Below are 23878 nucleotides of genomic sequence, written 5' to 3'. Positions count from 1 at the left end.
CTTACACCTCTATTCCTCGAGGAAATACGATACTCTGAATACTACCGGGTGATTTGCTACAAAGGTACTTTTGTGCACTTGTGGACTTTTTCTGCTTATGCTAAGAAGCACAAACAAAGAGCCGCCACCATGCACTAGTGAGGAATGAGGGCTAGCTTCTGCCACTACCCATTGTTAGCAAGGAGGAATCTAGCTAGATCTAAAGGAGAAGGGCACCATATGCATCATCGCTAGGCATTCTATGTATCGGGAGCTACATATGTAATTAGTAATCATGACTTTGATCAGTGGGATGGCACTGATTTTATATTGTGAAGTCATGTAGTAGAAGTACAATATAAGTTAGTATGAAAAATGACTTCGATCAGAGGGATGGCACTGATCTTGTATTGTGAAGTCATGGAGAAGTACAATAACAGTAGAATAGAAGTAGAAGTAGAATATAAGTAAGTATGAAAAATGAGTTGGAGCAGTGGGATGGCACGTACTGCTCTCAATGTAATTTGGGGTGGTTCGCACATTAGAACTGCAAATTTTGGCAACAAACCAATATATATTAGGTAATGTCAATTTTGGCTATCAACATCTCAGCATGTGGAAAACATCACTTTTGGTATAGTATCACACATCTGGCAGAGTGTCCTCTTCCATTTGTTTATTCGCATTGGACGTTGGTATCGACGGTGATGTTGATGAGCACCACCATCCTAGCATTCGCACCATCGGTGTAAAATGAACCCAGTATATAAGTGCCTACGGCAAAAAAAAATTCCCCAAATTTTCCATACCTGCCCCCTAGAGCCACTCGCCGCTCGCTGAGTCACCGTCGCCCTGCCAGTCGCTGCCGATCGCTGATAGCCCACCCGCTGGCTTTCCTCCACCCCACCATTCGTAGGCATCCCGACCGCTGGCTTGCCCCCCCCCCCACTCTATCGCTCGCCATTGGCTCGCCCCTGGCTTCCCCCCCACTACACCGTTCACCGGCGGCAGTTGAGCTCGCTATCCATTTTCATGGCCGTCGAATCCCACCTCTCTAGCTGTCGTTTCCTATAGATCTGAGGTAAATAAACTTTAGATTGGCTAGGGCCAGTTGCAGAATAGTGGTGAAGCATGAGCCATCAATTATTCTTGTATGTTGATCAAGTGAAATCAGCAGCCTAGGGGTAGATTCTTGTATCTTTTCCTCATTGTGTTTGGATTCCATTTATTTAGGACTAGAAGTTAAAGATAACATATTGTAGAACTCAATTTGCAAGTAGAACTATCATATGGGTAGATTCGTCATAGCTTTACCATTTATATGTAGTCCCTCTGTCTATAGAAGGATGCAATTCTCGCTTTATGAGAGTCAAGCCATTTGAACTTTGACTAAATTTATATAGAAAAATACAAACAATAATGATATAAAATAAGTACCATTAGATTAGTTATACAATATATTTTTCATAATAAATTTATATTGATACATAAATGCTAATACTATTTACTATAAACTTGGTCAAACTTGAGCTATATTGACTGGCATGGATCCCATAATTGCATTCTTTTCTGGATGGAGGTAGTACTCATCTGGAGCTTGGGCATCTAGTGTTGAACAAGGCTGCTTTATTTGTGCAGGTGAAAAACAACTTGTAGAGCACCTTCATCTCAAGGTTCATCATCACCTATTAAGTTTTTATTTTAGTTATGTGTACCCATATTTGAACGTTGTTGGTGATACCTTGCTAGGTAGCATCAAGTCATTTTTTCGCTAAGTTTTGAATTGAATGGCTAGACGAAATTATGTTTTGTTAGGACTTTTAAAAGGATGGCTTCTGTTGGACGATTGACACGGCAAGTGGTCGCCAATCGACGATGGACTGGTCGGACTAATTCAGGGAGTCAGCCTCTGAATGTAGTAGCAGGTACTGAGGGTGGCGAACCATCTTACCCTTCCTCATTCCTCGACCTCTAGGGAAACGGTGGGTAATCCATCTTTGTATTTCCATATCTGATATATATACAACAATCTTATAGCCGGAGTATTTGATCTCTCTCTCTCTCTCTCTCTATATATATATATATATATATATATATATATATGTGTGTGTGTGTGTGTGTGTGTGTGTGTGTGTGTGTGTGTAGGAGGCACCTCCCACCGAGAGTAACACAACAACCATAGCAAATAGGCCAGCTATGTGCCAGGCTAAGCGAGGGCCGAGCAACTAGCCCACCTTGCCTAGTGGCGCTAAACATGTGATCACCTTGGTGGATCTGGTCGGAGAACCCATGGAGCCAATTGGTGTTATGGCCATACAAGATGGCCATCGGGGTGTTAGTGAAGGACAACATAACCATCAAGTACATGTACTAGCATAAAAAGGATAGCAAATGGGTGGTTCCATCCAGTTTGATGGAACTTTGCTGGCAGAAGCTGAAGGACCTATTTGAGTTTTCTGCTAGATTTGATGAAGAGGTTACAAAGGATCGGGCATTCTTTATCATGGGCAACTCATCCAAGTATTTTAGGTACTACCTAAACAAAAACCATGTAAAGAAGGGCATCGAGCCAGAATGGCATAAATACCCACATTAGCAAGAGTATTGGAGTGATTTCGTGAGTTGGATGGAATCGGATGAGGCGAAGGAACAGAGTGAGGCAAATATAGGATGTCGCATTGCACTAGCTCACATGGCTACATGTGGAAAATCCAAGATTGGGAATAGGAGGAGGAGGAGCTGACCTAGAGTGGTGTTACGGTCTGTACATCTAACTAGGATCCTCATTCTATAAGGTTCCTTCTTGGGAGTCGGGTTACCTTCAACCTAGATGGCTTCCTAAGTTATTGGGATGCTACAACTAAGGAACTGGCACAAATGGTGAAGGCAGTCCACAAGGAAGTTGCTAATGGTACTTTCAAGCATAATAAGGAGAATGATCAACTGACACGGGCCATGGGAAACAAAGAGCATCCTAGTCGTACATGTGGGTTTAGACTTATTCCATGGGAGCTTTCCTTCCCAGATGACATCTCCACGTATAGAAGACGTGTCATGAGGAATGCCCAAAAAGAATTAGAGATGCAACATCTGATGGAGGCTGTTCGACAAGAAATGAAAGAAAACAATCAACATTTTCTTCAAGAGCTTGAGGAGAGAATGAAGAATCATCCTTCGCCACCAGATGAGGTTGCTATGGTCGGGGTCATTAGTCTAGACTGGGTATAGAGTAGCTGTGGAAGCACACCGCTTCCTCTCGATGATGCATGTCTCACATTCCCCATTGATAAGATCGTGGAGCCAATACCTTGCAACCTATATGTGCTGGAGAAGTTCTATAAGACCAAGGTGGCGCAAGGTCTTGCCTATCGTTGTTGCGAAGCAGGGGATGTGCTGCAGAACAATATGTTGCATGTAGGGTGCTCCAAGGTGACCATTGATGTAGTAACTAAGACCAGGTACCGTGCAGTTGAGTTAGATCACCTAGAGGATGAGGATAGGAAGACACTGGGGGAGAACTTGTGTTGCCAAGTTTTTTGGCGCAAGCGCTACATATCCTTTGGCTCGGATTCCAAATCCAATGATGATATGGATGATGAAGACTTGGAAGACTTGCACCAATATAGGGAACCAAGTATTTCATCACCGCTATGACCCAAGAGTCGCAAGACCGGTCCATCTACTAGGACTACAATCAACCATCTCAGAACTTGCAAGAAAACACAACGACAGAGGAACCGCTATGACCCAAGACTCGCAAGACTAGTCCATCTACTAGGAATACAACTCAACCATCTCAGAATTTGCAAGAAAACACAACGACAAAGGAAGAACTTGCAGATGCTGAGCTTCGGTGGGATAGAGAGGAGGCGCCACCTATATGGCAGTTTCAGGCTAGGGGTGATCTGGTGGCTCCCGGAGAAGTCCTAAAATTAGGACCGAGAGGGTGGGAGGTGTGTAATTGGTACAAAGGTCAATGTAGTGTTGGGTTTGGTGCAAGAATTTTGGATAAACTATTTTATAGGGGAACAGATGACTCATTGTGGATTCAGTTCAAGGCATTGTCTCAATTTTACCAAAAGTTGGCCTTGGACATTCATATCATGAGCTTGTGGACCATGTAAGTCTAGTTAGTACACCATGGATTTTATAGCAACAAGTTGAGTTTCTAACAACTACATATTGTTTTGTAGGAAGGAGGTAGACTTCTATAGTGCGCAATGGATTCAAATAGGCTTCTTGAACCTAGTGTTATGCAATCACGGGACACTAAAGACATTGTTTTGTAGGAAGGAGGCAGACTTCTGCAGTGCGCAATGGATTCAAATAGGCTTCTTGAACCTAGTGTTATGCAATCACGGGACACTAAAGTACACCAACACCATTGATGAATTGGCAAAGAGCTTCCGTCTGTTGTAAATGCCTAATTTTCGACTCCATTACATATTTGAGGGTTGAACCTAATTGGAACCAGCGGTGGCGTCGTGAATGCAGCGACGACCATCATGTCCTTCTTGAGATCAGCGTAGAGAGGACCACTGTCAATGTTTACGACTCTTGAGGGAGCCAACTAGAGGACAACCATCCATTCATTGAGGTGCTGAACAAGACAAGCTACTACTACATTGGCAACAATAAGATTATTTGTTACATAGCTTTGATCATCTTATGTCGGTGTCATGAACTTGTCGCACAGGGCCTATGAGAAGTTAAAGTCAAAGTTAGAGAAACACCGTGAGCTTGGTAGATCTAGGTTTCAAGTAGTATCGGCTGGTTTGATCCCAATGCAACCTACGGGCAATGATCTCTGTGGGTTATATGTCATGCATTACATGCACAGCCTCATCAATGCTCTCTCCGGCTCACAGGTTTGGCCCCTTGGCCCCTTTAGTAAGTTTGGACGACCTCGCGACATAGTTAGAGTGTGTAGCAAAGCTTTTCTTAACTTTGTTTCACCCTTTTCTTGTGTTCCAGATTGAAGTGTCATCTACACCGGAGCTGACCGATTTGGATATATCTGGGTTCCAAGAAGATCTTTCTGGTTTCGTTATGGACCAAGTCGTGAACACCAAGGGAGTCCATCACCTTCTCTAATCATGGTGCTAGTGTTTTGAAAAGTATATATTCGCTGTTGTTGGATGCCAAACGTTATGTCGCTGTGGTTGAAAACTATGTTTGTCGCTATCGTTTTGTATGGATATTTGTATCTCAGTGGTGATGTATGTTTGGATACAATACATTATCTCTGTCTATATATGTTGCTGGCGATGCGTAAGCCACGAAATTTCTATATTATTGTTGATGTTATAATGGATTGTGAACAATAATGATGCATAGTGGTAAAGGTCGGGGACGTATGCATGGGGGAAGGCCGAAGGGGTACGCGGACTTTAGTCATCCATCAACTACGTTCAATAATTTTTTCGGGTCCGTGAACTCAATATGTGTGACGTGTGTTTATTAGGACGCGTCTCCCATAAGATATCTCTAATACAGACGCGTATTCTCATAATTACAGACGCGGTTTCCGAACACACGTATGTAGTAACGAGTTATCATAGACGTGTGTTGACCCCACCAATATATTACAGACGCGTGTTCCGAACACGTGTCTATAGTAACGAGTAATCACAGACGCGTGTTGGCCTCGCCGATATAGTACAGACGTGTGAACTCATATTACAGACGCGCGTTCGCTGCTGCGTCTGTAGGGGACACTGTTGGATATTACAGTTTTTACATAGTGAGCCATGAGAATATGTTGGTCTTTTTTTTGGTTATGTGCTTGTTTAGGTAGAGGCCGAAAGTGCTTTTCAAGATTTTATATCATCTCAAGGTAAATTGCATGAAATTTAATAAAAACTTCCTTTATTAAAAAAAATCAAAGAATAAAAATCCAACTATTTCAGCCTAGCAAAATTACAAGAGTTAAAAAATCCAACAGTTTGGGCCTTGCAAAAATTAAAATTGAGAGCATAAAACTTGCAATTGTTTCAGTACACCACACATCCTTCTTAGAATGACACACAACCAATACTTGCATAGACCTTGCTTGCCGCTAGAGGGAACTCTGTATAATTAAACTCTTATCATCATGTTTGTTCAGCCAAACAGCCATCTCCTTCTTGAACCTCTCCATTGCTGACCTTGGCAATAGCAGTGACACCACCGTTGAGTCCTCCCCGTCTTGGTTCTTGCACCTCATATGATCGCTTCCTATCTTGGAAGTAATGTCGCCAGCCACTGGTATGCCACCACCCACAAACTCAGCCCACCCAAGCTGCAAACCATTCCCTGCTGCAATCCATTTCGTGTCAGAGACCTCGTATGTTCTTGCTGGATCTTCACAAAGTCTGTTGCGCGTGGATGCCATTGTCTCCAACATGGATTCCATGCACTCCTTTGCTGTCACACTGAGCTTTGTTTCGCGCACAAGCTCAACAGTGTCGTTGAGCGGCTGTCTGCAGAGCTCATCGACTGTTACTTGTGCTATGGGAGAGAAATGCGCATTGCCGTAGTAACCCCATGGGATGGGGGTATGGTGGTTCCACCTCCCACGGGCATTCATGGTGATCATAAGGTGCACTGTCTGATTTGACTTGTATCCCAGAGCTATTGTGCGACATCGCCACATCACAGCAGTTATCAGTTCAAAGGATGTTGCTGAGTGGGCGTGGTATCCCCTTATGTGGTTTTCTAGAGTTGTCATCTCCCTTGGCCCGAAGATGAAGTAGTCGACTACCATTTCATTGAGCGGAGTTGACAGCATCACATCGTCACATGTAGAGTCCAAGATGTTCAATTGTAATTGTTCATATGAAGGGTTAGGGTATACGATGGGGGTTGGGCTATGTGTTGTACTACTTAGAAGCTCTCTTTTCCATACGGGAAGAATGCTGGGGGCTGCTGCATCACATGCCAATTCAGCTATAGTTATCATGAGTTGAATCATACCAAAACCATCAGCCATGTTATGACACATGTGGAATCCACCCACAAATCCGCCGCATTTCAGTCTGGTCAACTGTAAAAATAAATACCAATTAAGAATCAATATAATGACATTTGTATTAGAATGCCACATAGCAAAAGAAGGAAAAGAAACACATTTCAAGCCATTCAGTAGCCACTGGATCTGGAAAGCATAGGCGCAAAAAAAAAATGCAAGCTCTTCGCTTGAACCCTAATCCAAGACCAAATCCTGAGGATGGAAAATCTGGCAACAAGAGAAAAAAGGTCAACAGCAAATAGATCTTCACTTAATGTCTGAGTTGCCCTTTCATGGCATAAGCTTGGAGGCAGGTGCGAGCTAGCGTGGGCACAATTCTCTCTACATCCAAATCTCCATGTTCCTATTCACACCTCCATTGTTGATTGGTGGGAAGTTGCACATAAGGCAGTACTAAAAGATAAGAAATGAAAATTCAATGGAATATGCATCTACATCACGTAGAGTTACGTGGAGTCTCGCCGTGATGTGAATGGCCTCTGGTAGACAGATCATAACAAGAGTGGTGCAGCATATTCATCCCCACACCCAGCCTGACCGCAGGATCCCCCATGGCTTTCAGCACCCGGTGCTCCCAGCCCGCACGATCCTGCACGGCTGTGCCGCATCTCCAGCTAGCAGCCGCACCAGTGTCGGCTTGTCCCCAGGCCGCAGCCCATGCCATCCTCTCCCCACTGGTGGCAACAGAAATCATGGTGACTTGGTGAGGACTGAAAACTTTTCTCCCTTCCATTCTCCTATTCCTTGCAAGATCCCCAAAATCTCTAACCCTAAGGACAATATTAATTGTGTATGTTTTTCTGGAACAAATATCCCTTTTGCTAAATTTTGCTGGATTATCTTGTAAATGTCATGGCATGCTTCGAAATGCTAGACTTGTGAATATCATGAAGGCACTTAATTGTGGTGAACTTGAAACTAGGAGTGTATTAAATCAAGAGATGACATTGCCTAGGCCTGGTGATACTGGGTAGGGCTCTCATTACAAAATTGTATGCAACATCATTGCTATACATCCCACTATCCGTGATGTACTCATCACTGTTGGAGAGGATACAACATATAAGCATGATTGGACAAAGGACCATTTTATGGTTGAGGCATTTAAGTCCTTCGATTTTGTTTTAAGTGCACACTTATTGTTTGTTATTCTTGGATACACAAATGAATTGTTTGAGCATTTGCAAAGGAGGGAGCATGATAATATTCATGCAATCCAACTTGCTAGTGTGGAAAAGAACACAATGCAACACTTGATGAGGACTAATGGAAGGAAAAAGTTCCTTGAAAAGGTCACTTTGTTTTGCAATAAACGTGGTGTTGAAGTTCTTGCTATGGAAGGTAATTATGTGCCTTATGGAAGATGAAGACGGTTTGCCCAAAATCAAACAAATGATGATCACTTCACAAGAGAATTATATATTCGGAGTCGTTGATAAAATTAGCCAAGAGCTTGATAATTGATTTCATGAGAGTAATTTGGAGTTGCTTTCTTCTATGTCGTCCCTCAATCCTACCAAATCATTTGCATCCTTTGACGCACACAAGGTAAGCATAATTGTTGAGTTTTCCTGTAAGGGCATATTTGGCTCCGAATTCCTAAAGCTTGAATTGCAACTTGATTACTATATTAATGTCATGAGATAAGATGATAGATTCAGTGGTCTAGAAAACCTTGTTCACCTCTCAGTTAAGCTAGTGGAAACAAATAGACATAAAGTTTACGATTTGGTTTACTTGCTTCTGAAATTGGTATTGCTTCTATCAGTGGCGACAACAAGTGTTGAGAGGGCATTTTCTATAATAAATTTATTTCGAAACCAAGTCCAGAAATAAAATGATTACTCTTTTGGATGATTGCCTAGTGTCATTCATTGACAGAGACATTTTGGATGAAGTGGATGAAGATGACATAATTAAGACTTTCATGGCCAATAGAAAGAGTACGCCCAAAAAGTAGTGATGCAATTCTATATCCTCTTTAACCTTCTATATTGCATATTTGGAGCTATTAGTATGTTGTTTGAACAAATTGTATTGTAATTTATGACTTATTATTATGCTATTTAGTATTTGTACACTGAATTATGAGGCCATTTTAACAGTACTTTACCAAATTGCTAGATGGGTTTTACCATTTTGGATATGAAAATTTTGATCCGGCATACGCCATGCAAAAATTCTAAATCCGCCACTGGGTGAGAGTGAAGGACAGTGGATTAAGAGACCGGAAAAGAGTGAGGGGGACAGACCGAGGGAGAGAAATTTTTGCTCTAGGTATGTCTTGCATGATTCTATCTACTATGCATTCCGAGTCGCTAGCTACTTGCTTTGTTGTTCTTTTTCCGAACAGATACTGATGGTTTAGTAGTATGTTTGCACCAGTTATTAAATTTATAGAGCTAGAAGGCACTGGAACGGAAATGTTCATGTGGACAATTTTTTAGAATAATAGGTAGTCCCTAATTACATTCATCTAATGAAACAATAGTTACGTACCCTCGTTACGGACAACCTCTGAAGTAAACTAATGGTGCCCAAAATGTCAACATCAGCGCCTCCACAACAAGCGTTGACCAATTCAGAAAATGGTTATTATTGCAAAAGCTAAAATTTTAAGATGACCGACTAATAAATTCCTTTACTATTTTTTTGTTCACCCACGAGTGAAATTTTGGGTGGACCAGAAACCGTCTAAGAATTGTCCCACGGTGAAAAATATCCATTAACTGCTTGATATTTTTTTATTTAAAGTCTCAAATAACTTCCCTAAGAATGCATCAATCCTGGGCCTATTTGGATCCTCACATCTAAAGTTTAGAGCTCTAAAAACTTTAGAACATTTTAGCTCACTTTTGAGGTCTAAAGTTCCAATGTGAAGTGGGCTAAAGTTTAGAGCTAACTTTATACCACCTGTTTGGAGCTTTAGCTCTAAAGTTTAGAGTGGGAGGATTCAAACCTGCCCATATTTGTGGCACTCATTGTGAATCTTGTACTGCCTTCATACCAAACTATAAGATATTTTATCTTTTCTAGATACATAATTATTCTTACTATGTACTTAGATATACACCTATATCTAAATACATAGTAAAAGCAATGTATTAAAAAAGCTAAAACATCTTATAATTTGGAACCGATCGATAGAGTAATAAATAAGAAAAAATGGCACACTTTCTCTCTATCACACTGTTTTTTTTTTAAAAAAAAAAGAGGGAAGAAAGAGGAGCTAGATAAAAAAAGTAACCTGCATGAACAGCAATGGTCTACCAATAACGGCTCTCGTATCCCCAGCATCACACAGCAGCTCCTCCACGCACGGGTACGGCGGCTGCAGCGGCTCTCCGAAGTCCTCCAGACGCACGTCGGCGTCGGCCTGGACGAACACCACCCCTTCCGCCGTGCAGTCCACCTCGAGCCTCCCTCCGGCGTCCTCCCTCAGTCGCCCGGCGACGGGGTAGTAGTACACCAGCGCCTGCGCGAGGGCCGCCCGGATGGCCTCCGCCGGGTCATCCGGTCCGTCGCTCTGGCCGTGGCAGCGCCGGAAGAAACCGATCACCGTTTCGTAGTAGCGGAGAGCATGCTGGTCGTCGATGTCCGAGAGGGCCTTGGTCTCCCGCGGCGTCGCCCGTGCCGGCGTCACGAGCTCCGGCACTCCCCGTCGCGCCATGAAGGACAGCATTTTCTTGGTAGTGTCGTCGAGATCGCGTACGCGTGAATATTGTGGCTTTGGACGTACGTTGTGAACAAGTGACTGCTAGCTTTGACCACAGCCAAGCGTCGTTGAAGCTGGTGATCAGAGCCTGTTATATAGGAAATGAAATGGAGAACCTCGATCTCGCTCGCAGTGTAGATCGTCGTATATCTTTTTCTCGCAAGTGGAGTTATTTTGGTATCTTGTCTATTTGTTGTGGAAAAAATTGAGAGCCAACCGAATTATTTGATAAAATCTCAAGCCTACCATTAATACACAGCAGACAATCACTGTGGGCTCTGTCCTCCGCCCGACAGTGGTATTGTGGGGGTCACTAGCCAGTTCATTGTCTTCAACTGAGTGACCGCCTGGTAGGAGATCAAACATCTATAAACAGGAACAATCACACAGTATTCCATTGATCTGTACTTGTCGATTAGCTATCCGACGTACGTTCTACATTTCCGAGGGATGGCGCCAGATCAGAACAGATTGTTGATGGCGTCCAGGGAGTCAGTAAGACTTTGGAGTTGCCGCCTGCCAATGCATAACGCTGCTCTTGCAAGCAGCTGGAGTTCCATCTTGGATATGTAATCTCCGCCTCCCCCAAAACCTCTGAGGCCTCTGTTCCATCTCGGTGGCATCTGTGGAATGAAAATTCAGGTGTGGACAGTTCGTTCGCCCTCCTGTACGTGTTGACCTCAAAAAAAAAAACCACAGTGGAGTCTTCTTGTACTTGTCATGCATGTGAGATAATTAAAAGAATTCCACATCACACAAAATGCAGCCTATATGTAGCCTTGTGTTGACCATTGATGTGTGTGATTTTAGTACAAAGCTAGTCAGATAGTCACGACGCCAGATAGGCTTCGGCTATATACTATTGCACTAAGGTAGCACCATCCCAGGTTATGCAGCAATGCAGCAGGTCATATACATAGCACTAAGCATGTAGTCAGTATTTTATTCAAAAAAATGCAATTTAATCTAAGCGTTATTGTTTACACTAAAATTTAGGAGAAGAGCATGGAAACTCGTATGGAAACTCGTAGGCTTCCAAGATTGTGTCAATCAAGGAGTCGATTGAGTAAAGATTGATATCTGTCGGGTCGAATGCGACATTGGGATCGGTTCTCTCCGAATGACGTCAGCAGATAACGATGACGAGATATGATTGACATCGAGAAGATACATATCGGACTCTACAAAAGGGGAAAGATTAGAATCCAAGTTACCTGAAAATAGGAATGTTTTCTTTGTACCAAATATTGTACTGAGTCATACTCGAGTATGATTCATTTTTAGGCTCCGGGTATAAATACCAAACCCTGGCTATTGTAAAGGGGACACAATCAATCAAATACTAGTTATTTACTTTTTTCGGCTCCGGCCACCCCTTAGGAGTAGGAGTAGAGTAGATCTCGACGAGTTCTTCAGCAAGTACAGCTGCATCGATCCGGTCGACCTCCACTGCTTGTCTGTAAGTACCGTCATGGCTTATACCTTTGTTCGTACGGCTGCATCGATCCGGTCGACCTCCACTGCGACTCTAGTATGAGTTAGTTATCGACTCTTGTCTAGTTCAAGGACGGCTGCATCGATCCGGTCGACCTCCACTGCTCGAACTAGATTAAGGTCAAGTTATCGGCTCTATCTAAGGGTGGCATTCCTTCGGATAGATATACTAAGTTATTGATATTGCTTATTGCTTCCATTATTTATTTAATTACAGCAATATCACTTCGCCCGATTGGGATTGATCTAGATCGGCCTTATATTCTTTTTGACCCATCGTTTGTTAATCTAAAACTGATCTAATCTGTACTTAAAACGATGAGTTATGTTTTATCGGCTGTTTTACATCAATCTTGATCATGCATAGCGTGCGGTTAAGGCGTGGTTGATCTTGAGTAGATCTATCGGCTAGTGAAAACTGTTCCATGGCCCGTTATCACGGCCTGTGTGATTCTGCCTCACACCCCACTGTTAGCACCGTGGAGTGAGGATCATTATTTGGTAGATCTGTTCCTGAGAGGGCATGACCTTAACTGTACGCTATGCCTGAATCGGCTGTTTTAGCTGATATCGAGCGCTTTCACGAACAGTTCACATCATGAGATCGTTGAAGTAGCGATAGGTTGAAAGATGTGTTGGCCCCATGATCTTATTATTGTATTACGGCCTGCATGATTCTGTCTCATGCCTCACTGATGTTAGTAATAAGTTAGGGTTATCGAGTCTATTGTTGTTTCTACTGCCTGCATGATTCTGCCTCATGCCCCACTGGTCATAGCGATAGATGAGATCTAATATGTCCATTAGATTTATTTCTATTAAATGGTTGAATGATGATGAAATGTTTGTTTTATAAAGGAGTTCGGTTACTTGCAGTCATTTGCTTAGCATGAACTAATTATTGTTGATATCTTATTGCCATTGACCAATATTTATCTAAAAAAATGATATTCATCCTGAATATAACCGATTCTTCTTACACAACCCCATGAGCTTTAACCGATTTATTCTTATGAATATGCTGGAATCGGCTATTTAGTCGATCTCCTTTCATATCGGCTCTCAGAGCTGCACATTCGGGACTGTCTGGCAACACCGGCATATTCCGCCCTTAATTACTGATAAAGTTTCTCTCATTGCCAATTGCAGGGTCAAATTGACTGGCACGTTTTGGGAGGAGTGCGCAGGATCGACCACCCCTGCGCTGAAGCTAGACGGATCTCCAGCTCCATCGAGCGGACCCTTCCGGCTTGCTCGTGTGTCCTCGGCATGGGACGAAATTCCATTTCGACACACGTTTCTGACACGCCTGGTGGGACCCCACAATCGTCATGGAGGTTCACAACAACAATGACATCCTTATACTGCATTATGAAGATCTACCTGATGGGGATAAGGGTATCATCATCAAAGCTATAGAAGAGTTTCAGAACAAGTATTTGTTGTCCTACACCAAAACACGTGACAACACAATTGTTCAGAAATTTCCACTATCAAGAGTTCTACTACATGGGCAGACGGATACAACTGAAGATGAAGACAGGCGTTTCTCTAAGGAAGTTGTAGATAAATCTGTTCGTGATGCCATATCAAGCCATAACGAAGGTTTCTTGGACATATTCCACAACGCCATGAGAGAGGCGATTCATGGGTTTCCAGTTGGTCAAGGTGGGCTAGCTTATTACAACATTCCAGATCCGTCGACCTAAGGGACTAATCAAGTTGGTACCAGCCATCAAGAAGTAGCACCAGCTGGTAATGGTGATGTCCAAGCAGTTCAGGGTTTATCTGAACAGGCTCAAGGAACTACTGCAAATCAGATACAGTGTAATCCTGGACCACCAGTACAGCATGTGCAACAGCCGGCGGGGCAAGGCCCGAACCAGGTGATCAATTTTGGCACATTAGGCCACATACCGTCATCGTCTCAAAAAATAGCACCATCAATTCAAAGGATCCGTAGAGATATAGATCCTTATGTCTACAATCAGAGACTTCAAGCAGCACGCCAGCAAAGAACCCAGCAGCTTAAAATTCCACAAGGGTATCACTATGGCATAGATTATAACACCCTTTACATGATGCCAAATCTAGGATATCAAGGTACACGGGATTTCAATCCACAGATGAGTCAGTAGGTGCAGAGAAATCCAAATTCAAATGCTGACGAGTTGCTGCTTGAGGGTGATCGAGATGATGAAGAATCAGTTCAGTCTGAAGTCAAAAGGGCTGACCTTTTTGTACAAACGCCCATATCCAGAATGGTATGATTTGGTCGCTCTTCCCATAAATTACAGGCTCCCAGAGTTTGCTAAGTTCACTGGCCAAGATAGTACAAGCACGATAGAGCATGTCAGTTGGTATTTTACACAATAGGGCGAAGCATCAGTTGAGGATGCCCATCGAGTTCATTTCTTCTCCTTGTCCTTATCAGGGCCTGCCTTCACTTGATTTTCGTCACTACCTGTCAATTCCACTACCAATTGGGCTGACCTAAAGAAGAAGTTTCATACATATTTTTACACTGGGACTAGAGAAAAGAAGATTACCGATCTGACAACTATAAGACAGAAGACTAATGAATCGGGCACTGAGTTTCTTTAGAGGTTCCGGGAGACTTGGAATTTGTGCTTCTCCTTAAACTTGTCTGATGATCAACTAGCTGCTTTAGCTATTCAAGGAATGCTACCAATGTGGAAAGAAAAGCTACTGGGACAAGAATTTGACAACTTGGGTCAATTGGCTCAACAAGTGGCAGCGCTCAATAGCTAATTCCAGAGTATGCGCAGAGATATCCGATTTCAGAAGAGTACCATAGTAGCTGAAGCTTATGATCCATACTCAGTCGATGACAGCTATGAAGATGAAGATGAAGAGGTTGCTACGGCTAAATGGAATTGGGGCAAGAAGACAGTAATGGTGCTAAATCCTTGGGGAAGAGGAGTCGAGGAGAGCTATGACTTTGATGTCACCAAATTAGATAAGCTCTTTGATTTCTTGCTTGAGAAATGGCAAACCAAGTTGCCCGATGGTCATGTCATGTTGCCCCATGATCAGTTGAAGAACAAGAAGTTCTGCAAGTTCCATAATACTACTTCTCATTCCACCAACGAATGCAGAATTTTCCGGCAGCATATACAGAGGGCTATTCAGCACGGGAGGCTCAAATTTGATACGCCTTGGAAAATGAAAATTAATGATAATCCTTTCCCAGGAAATCAAAACATGGTTGATGCTAGGCTACTCAAAGGAAAGATTAAGGTCCTAACATCAACCAAATCAAGAGAAGCTAGAACAGTTGATCCCAAGATGCAAATATCGGCTGACAAGTACAGAGAAATTAGAAGATGTCGCGCTAAGCAAAAGAGCCGATATGAGCAGGGGGAAACATCAAAAGTTGGGGCGACAAAGCCGCGAGTTATATTTTGGATCCTATTGAATAAGTGGCAGTGGTAGAAGGAAAAGGATTATCAATGTTGGTTAGAGGATCATGAATATCAGCATCAACTAAAAGAAGAAAGGTATGAAAGGAAACAAGCCGAATTACATTGGAATTGTCCTTTCTTCAGACATTGCTGGAATGAAGGTTTGAAGCTACCTACCAAACATGACTGTCCAAAATGCAGCAATCAGTATTGGGAGTTTAGGCAATCTCAAATCAACCGCCGGTCTATCCATACTCAAGGTGCATATCATCATAATAACATGGATTACCACTTAAAAAATGGAAGCGTTCATAATCGGCTGGGAAAAAGAGTTGTTGACCAGAACTGGGCTGATTATGAAGAGGAAGGCAACGAAAAAAATATGTTTGGCAGGAAGGCCAATGGTGTCCAGGAGGTTTAACAAGAAGCCAGAAGAGAAGGGTGCAATGCCTAAGGAATAAAGAGATGGAACAGGCTCAGACATTCGATAAACCTCAAGTATGGCATACTAAGCAAACAACCAATAAAAAAGCAACCATCGGCTAATATCCAAATGACTTTTCTATTGCCATCAGAATTCAGAGCTCCGACAGATCAAGAAGTTTATTCGGATTTCGATGAATCGGAGTATGAGGAGATAGTTGCCAAGTTAACGGTTGTACAACAAGCAATATTTGACAAACCGGTCAAACATCGGCACTTAAAAGCTTTATATATGAAAGGTCTTTGTTGATGGGAAGTCGATGAACAAGATGTTGGTGGACGGAGGTGCCTCTGTGAATCCCATGCCTTACACCACTTTTCGTAAGCTTGGCAAAGAACTAGGATATCTGATGGAGACTGACATGATGCTTAAGGACTTCGAAGGTAATACGTCTAAGACCTAGGGGGCAATAAACGTCGAACTAACAATCTGGAGCAAGACTCTTCTCACCACATTCTTCGCCATCGATGGAAAAGGGTCATATAGTTTGCTCCTCGGTCGTGATTGGATTCATGCGAACTGCTATATACCATCGACCATGCATCAGTGTTTGATTTAATGGCATGGAGATGATGTCGATCTGGTTCGCGTTGTTGAGTCTATGAGCATCACAACAGCCGATCCAGTCTTTTGGGAACTAGGAGACTTCGAATGTTTTTTCTGGCAAGTCATGGGAAGGAGGCTTCATTAAGATCAGCAATGAAAGCCAACAGCCGATGCAAGTGATCGGCTCTGACTAGTTTGTTTTAGTAAAAAGTCACGGCTTCACGACGACCATTGGATTAAGAAAAAATAAGCATTTGCCCTGGAGATGGGTTTAGGCCATCGTATGAATGCTAAATTGGAATCCTAAATACGGATCAGAATTAAGAAGTTCTGTTTCGCTTAATAGAATGTTTGACTAGGGTTGATTAATCAGTTTGACCTTTGATATGAAAAGTTCTGCGGGATGTTATCCTAACATATGATCAACATTTGATAGTCGATTTGTTCTCGGCTCTAATAGCCGGTACCAGGAGGGTATCGCCTCTAGTTCAAAAAATGAAAATCTTTAAAGATAATAAAAGCCGATACGTTATGTATCGCCTATAGAGAAAAAACAAAAAGCAAAAATAGTCATACATAAGGGTATTGCACTAAGACAATCATGGAAAAGCAGAAGATTTCATTCATCAGTTCGCCCTAAATACAACCTAATCAAAGACCTTGTTCACCACGTCCTGAGCGGATGTGATATTCACTATGGCTTTCCACTGCCATGACAAATTCTTCGAGCAAGTCTTCATGTTCCTCAGGGCCGTCGCCCATTGGGAAGCCAGTCTCCATGGAGTGGAGCTCGTACCTAGTCTGGACCTGCGCCGCGGTCAGCGCCAACGCCGCACCATAACGAACGCCGTGAAGGGCGATCTCCTAAACGTGGGCCAGAATGTCATGGAGGCGAGCGTCAATGAGGGGACCCCGAGCGTTGACAGCGTCCACGGCCGTGTTTGCCGCTAGTTGGAGAGACTCCAACTGCACTGTCAGAGCTGATGATCACATAAGATGGAAGGAATGTCAACATAAAAAATAGTGGAAGTCGGAGTAAAAGCGTTCATGGAGTTCATCTTACCCGCCACCATGGCGTCGGATTCGGCCAACCATGCCTGAACGGCACTGGCCTCCTCTTTGATGGCATGAAGGGCCGCTTGAGAGACCCCGAGATGGATCTCAAGGTGGCCATTCTCGCGAGTTGCTTCAGAGTAGCGGTTCTGGGCCGCTCTCCACTCTCGGAGAAAGCATCGGGCATCATCGCTGCTGTATGAATCGGAGGAGTCCGACGATGAGGCCGGCGTGGATGATGCAGCGTCAGAGGGCACGCCGGCCCTAGGAAGAGGACAGAGACTGTCATTCACAACAAACCTATAGGCGAGTTAGAGCAGTTCATCATCATAAACAATAAATGTCAATCTCACCTCATGCGTCGAAGACACTGGTTCATCGGCATGTTCTCCTCTAGGATTTCCTCCGCCGCGCGCTTGCCTCCGTTTCGGCAGGATATTAATGCCTCGGTACGGGACAAAATTCTGTGTTGACAGTTATGTACTTAGGTCTTATTTGGATGCTCATGTATCAACCTCAATCCATGTGTATTGGGGTGTGTTGGTGTTGAATTCAAACTAAATTGCACACCAACCCACCCCAACACATATGGTTTGAGGTGGCACACCAACCCACTCCAATACATATGGATTGAGGTTTATAAAAAACGAGGCCTTAGGTGAATCAAAAACTGTACAGCAGAGGAGAACGGTACTACTGTACACCATTCAACTAGGCATTAATATCTGCCACATGATGATCCATTGATCTCGAGTCTTGCATTGCATAAAGCTTAGATCTTGACTAAGGTTGTTGATTGAAAGAAGAAATTAAGGGGACACTTCACAATTGAGCGTCAACCGTGTACCAAGCATACTTCTTTATTATTCCGTTCAACAAGACTCCTTGTTGGTACGGTGCTCATGTGCGGGAATTTCTCACGCATCCGGCTGGTGGAAAAGTATTGCCGCGTCCAGAAGCCATAAGTGAGATCATGAGATGTCCGAGCTGGCTATGCATGTTGCTAATAGACCTCTACTATATATTTCGTAGATTGATTGCCAAGTCCATCCTTGATATATGTGAGTGGGTATATATATGTAACTGAGCATGCACTGCTCCAGATAGAGAAGACCTAGATAACGCCACATCGTAGCGTGCGCGGGCAACTAGGCAGGCAACAGCTAGGGTAGTCCATCAACCAGTGGTGGTTCTGCATATATGGTACTCCGTATAGAATCTTAGAAGATAATACCTGTAGCTAATTATAAAATCTACCTATACTAATTAGTGTATATTTTCTAAAACAATAGGCTTATAGATTCTTTGTCATCTCTAGACAGTTGTGATAAACTTATCAAATACTAATCTATATATTTTTTGGTCCGTATTCCATAGTTTTTTCCCTTGCATGACTACACCAGATTAGCTTATCCACTGTTAGGTCTATATCCGGTATCACCATGGGATTCAGATCCAATATTTGTTTTCCAAGATTCAAATTTAAGACCTTAACCGAGCGTCCATACCAGCTGAGCTACACAACACATGTAACTGTATAACTTATGCTATTCTTTTAACTTATATATTTTTATTTGAATCTTATATTATATGTTTAGCACTCTAAATGATCTCAAAAAAAGTTGATAATAATTGCAAAGATGTAGATCTCGTCGAGTACTACAACTTTGATGTTGACATTGTCTCCATTGGACATTGTTAACCATCTCAAACCTGATTTGAAAACTCATATTTAATATTTGGACTTGTAAACCATCTCAAATTAAAAAGTAGTTAGCTATAAAGTTTTAGACCTCTTTGAACTCTACAATTCTATATAAAGTTTATTTTGATCTGACCTCATATAAAAAAGCAATGAATTTTTTTGTGCCAAAAAGTCTATCCCTAGCGGTTCAACCCAAGAAATAGTAGTGACCTGTCACTGCTGATTCGTGACTATAGCTGTCGGTGAAACCGAATTTTTTATATTCTAGCCTTTTTTTTTGAAAAATTTTCACAAATATGCCTCTGGAGGAAATATTTCAAAATCTAGACTCTTAGCTCGGCGCCGAGCTTACACGTCCGCAACACGTTGCTGGCGCCCAGCTCTTAGGCTCAACGCAGACGTGGCGGTGACATGGCAGGAAGCTCGGCGCCAGTCACCTTGGCGCCGAGCTCGGCGCCAGTCACCTTGGCGCCGAGCTCGGCGCCGTAGATCTTGGCGCCGAGCTCGGCGCCGTAAATCTTGGCGCCAAGCTCGGCGCCGTAGATCTTGACGCCGAGCTCAGCGCTAGGGTGACTGGTGTCGAGCCTGTCTTACGTATGGGCCCCAATCCTCTCTCTTCCTCACCCACTCTCTCTCGCGCCTCCCTCGCCCGAGCAGCGCACCGCCGCCGCCACCGCCCGCTCCCTCTCCCGCCCCTGGCCAGCCACCCCCGCGCGCCCTCGCCCGCACCCGCGCCTTGCCGCACCCCACGCCCACGCCAGACCGCCACGCCCCGCCCCCACGCCGTGCTGGTCCCCTCGCCGGTCCCCGCGCCCGGTGGCCCGCGCCGTGCCTTCACCGAGTCCGCGCCCGCAGCCGCCTTGGCTGCGCCCCACCGCGCCGGTGCCGTGACTGTGACCATGCCGCCCGCCCGCCACTTTCGGCCTCGAGCACGCCCGCCGTGCCACCCGCGCTCGCCGAGCCAGCCTCGCCGCATGGAGCGCCGGGTTTCCCGTGCCCGCCGTGCGCCACCGCCATCCTCGGCCGTGCCCCCGCCGGCCCCGGCACCTGCAGCGCCCGGCCGTGCCACCACCGGCCCGGCTCGTCGGCCTGACCCACGTCCGGCGTCCGCTGTGACTCCGTCGTCGGATAGGTAAAAATTATGAATTTGCATTGTGCGTACTTAGTTAGCTTTGATTATAGTGTAGTAGTTTTGGCATTTGTTATTTACTAGTTAATGTGATGACTCAGGTAGTTGATTTAGTTAGTGATCTAGTGAGATAGATATGTAGATAGATTAAAACATAGATTCATAGGTACATAGATATAGTTAGATAGCTACTTAGATAGCTAGTTATATATTTAGTTAACTAAATAGGATCTAGCTATTTAGTGAGTACACTGTTTTTATGTATGTAGTTATTATCTTATTTACTTAGTTTGTAGTTAGAAAGTACTTGTTAGGTACTATCTATCGTCTAATTTGGACTAAAGGATATGTGTTTCGTTATGTGTTTGAACTAGATAGACAACCTAGTGACCATATATCGTGGAGGCACTATTGAATACGATCGCTATGGATATGTTGAGTTTGTTGACATGCAAAGCGTGTTTGTGCTATTCAATGATAGGCCTTCATTTAGTGAGATGGTTGCAAGGGCTCGGGAGGAGCTGCATTGCCTTGGAGATGATGGCATTGCAGTTGAGGGTGTATTGCACCTAGGTTCTCCTCCCAACATCCTTAGGCGAATGATCCCAATTGGGTGCACAGATCAATGGGAGAACTATATGAGATCGGCTATGAAGAGCTAGCTACAATATTTGGACATGGTTATGCGTTGGGTGTTAGTTGATCCCATCCCTCATGGGTTTTCCCCACTAATGGGTCAGTAGGCACACATCGACCCTCCCGTCCTGGAACCTAATACGGATGTGGAGGTTGCACCTACGGTTCCCGATGCTCAATTTGCTCCCAATGTGGTAGTTGGAGATGCTTGCCAGACTCATGTTGTTGTGGCAGATCCTCCGCATGAGATCCCTTTGACACAGAATCATCCGACTAAGTGTCTTAATCGCAAGGTTATTAGGAGCTTACCCGCTAGCTTACATCCATTTCTTTCATTCTTTCCTGATTTCTTTGTTTATGTTGCAGGAGACATTCGTGAGAATGTGGATGTGCCCCCTGTTGCTGCGCAAGTGCACTGTGGAGATGGATTCCATGGCTCCAATAGTGTTGAAATTATGAATGATTCGGAGCCATATGAGATGGCAAGGGCTCTTGATTCTAATGATGATCGCCCTGTTGGAGAGCTGATAAAGAGTGATGCTGAGATGCTGAGGCGTATCTTTCCCAGCCGCCGTGATCCAAGAGTTCACGAGTTCAGCGATCTTGCTCATTCCGATTAGGCGTGTGCAGAAGGACGTGATGATGAGCTCCTAGAAGCTCCTGAGGTCGGCCCTAGCATGGTAATTGAGAGTGGGAGGGTGTTCAAGGACCTCCCTACATTGAAGAGGTGGTTGTAGGCGTTTGTAGTGATACGAAAGAGACCTTACAAGGTCTTGCATTCATATGTGGAGCGCCGTTACATAGTTGTATGTGACAAGGAATGCTGCCCATGGAGGGTTTGTGCAAGGAAGCAAAAGGTCACCGAAAAGTGGAGGATCACAAAAGTTGTCGGGCCACACAATTGTGCTGACCATGAGCTAACACTGAAGCATAGGTAGTTGACATCTACTCTCATTGCCATGCGGTTGATGGGAATATTGCAGGGAGAATCCAACATGAAGGTGAGGACAATTATTAGGACTGTTGAGGCGTTATATGGAGGTTATGTGATAACTTATGGTAAAGCTTGGAGGGCTAAGCAGCGAGCATGGAAGATGACATATGGGGACTGGGAGGATGGGTACGAGCAGCTGCCAGTACTTTTCAATTCAATCAAAGCGGTGAATCTAGGCATGCATTATGAGTACATCCCAAAACCAAATGCATGGAAGGATGGGAGGCAGATATTCTTCCATGCTTTCTGGTGCTTCCCTCAGTGTGTCGAGGCCTTTAGGCACTGTCGTCCCATCTTCTCCATTGATGGTATGTTCTTGATTGGCAAATACCAGGGCACACTTCTTATAGCCATATGCTATGACGCGAACAACAAGTTTGTTCCTTTGGCATTTGCTTTGGTTGAGAAGGAGAACAACGACAGTTGGGGATGGTTCTTGAGGCTAGTTCGGATACATGTGGTTGGGCCTAGCAGGGAGGTTGGCATCATATCCGATAGGCACTAGGGCATACTTAATGTCGTGCGAGAGCAGATAAAGGGGTATGCACCTTTGCACCATCGTTGGTGTACTCAGCACCTTGCCAAGAATCTACTCTGGAAGGATGGTGTGAAGGGTAATTTTGATCTATTCTAGGAGGTTGCTCGACAGCTTGAGGACAAGTACGTTCAGAAAAAGTTGGAGCAGGTCAGAACCGCATCAAATGCAGAAGGTAGACAATGGCTCACAGGTTTGATGAGGGATTTGGAGAAATGGACGAGAGCTCATGATGCCAGTGGATGGAGGTACGAGTTTTAGTGCAGCAACATGGCGGAGTCATTCAATAAGTTGCTATTGGGGATACGTGGTATGCCCATGAATGCAATCGTTCAATTCACCTTCTACAACCTTGTTGCCTGGTTAAACGACAAACACGCCCATGCATTGAAGTTGCGGAGTGATGGAGAGATATGGGCTCCAAAACCAAAGGCACACTTAGAGAAGGCAAATGAAAGGGTTGGCACACATGAGGTTACATGCTTTGACCACACCACAGGGACTTATCAGGTTGAGCATAGGGGCAGTACAATGTCCGACGGCGAGGTTCGAGAGTCGAGGATGCATATGGTTATCCTCCAAGATTTCAAATGCACTTATGGTAAACCAAGGCAGTACCACTTTCTATGTTCACATTTGGTGGCAGCAGCTAGACATCACAACTATAATATCGAGAGCAGGATACGTCATGAGTTCAGTGTCGACATGCTTGTGCACACATGGAGCCCTCGCTTCGTGCCTTTCTAGGACCCTAGAGAGTGGCCTCCATATGATGGGCTGAAGTACATTGCAGATCTAGCTTACCGTTGGAACAAGCGTGGATCAAGGAAGAGGATGAGGCACAGGATGGTTATGGATCAGATACCTAGAAGAACGAGGCGTGGGAGAGGAACCCCATTTGTTACTGACCCCGAGCAGTACGAGTGCAGCAAGTGTGGTAGACTTGGCCACAATTCACAAAGTTGCCATTGGCAGATTAGTCAGGTGCGACTATTGGTTGATTTTATTATTTCATATTTTTCGTATTCATTTAATTAATTATGCATGTCTCAATTTATGCATGTAATTGTGTCAATTACTTGTACATTTCTAAGTTCATGTTTCATTGTATATTGGATTTCTAATTCATTGACTTTTTTCTAGGATGGCGCAATTCCACCTGCTCGACCCAACG

The 23878-nt window shown here is 44.0% G+C and overlaps 1 protein-coding gene across 1 annotated transcript; it reads right to left on the bottom strand.

Annotated features, from left to right (window-relative positions):
• Positions 1–5901: 5901 nt before the first annotated feature.
• Positions 5902–10733, bottom strand: LOC136490785 (acyl transferase 1-like). Its single transcript, XM_066486979.1, has 2 exons — positions 10236–10733; positions 5902–7003 (listed from the first exon to the last, which is right to left on the bottom strand). Exons 1-2 carry the CDS (start codon positions 10668–10670, stop codon positions 6038–6040), a joined length of 1401 nt encoding a protein of 466 aa, XP_066343076.1. The 5' UTR covers positions 10671–10733; the 3' UTR covers positions 5902–6037.
• Positions 10734–23878: the final 13145 nt, after the last annotated feature.

Source organism: Miscanthus floridulus, chromosome 1, assembly GCF_019320115.1.
Source record: "Miscanthus floridulus cultivar M001 chromosome 1, ASM1932011v1, whole genome shotgun sequence".
In the NCBI taxonomy this organism is placed as follows: Eukaryota; Viridiplantae; Streptophyta; class Magnoliopsida; order Poales; family Poaceae; genus Miscanthus; species Miscanthus floridulus.
This window is presented reverse-complemented; position numbering and strand designations above follow the sequence as displayed.

Excerpts from the sequence above, each read along its gene's own strand:
- LOC136490785 (XM_066486979.1), bottom strand. The coding sequence starts at position 10,670 with ATGCTGTCCTTCATGGCGCGACGGGGAGTGCCGGAGCTCGTGACGCCG. Across the intron at positions 7,004-10,235 it reads GACCATTGCTGTTCATGCAG|TTGACCAGACTGAAATGCGG; the intron begins GTTACTTTTTTT and ends TTATTTTTACAG.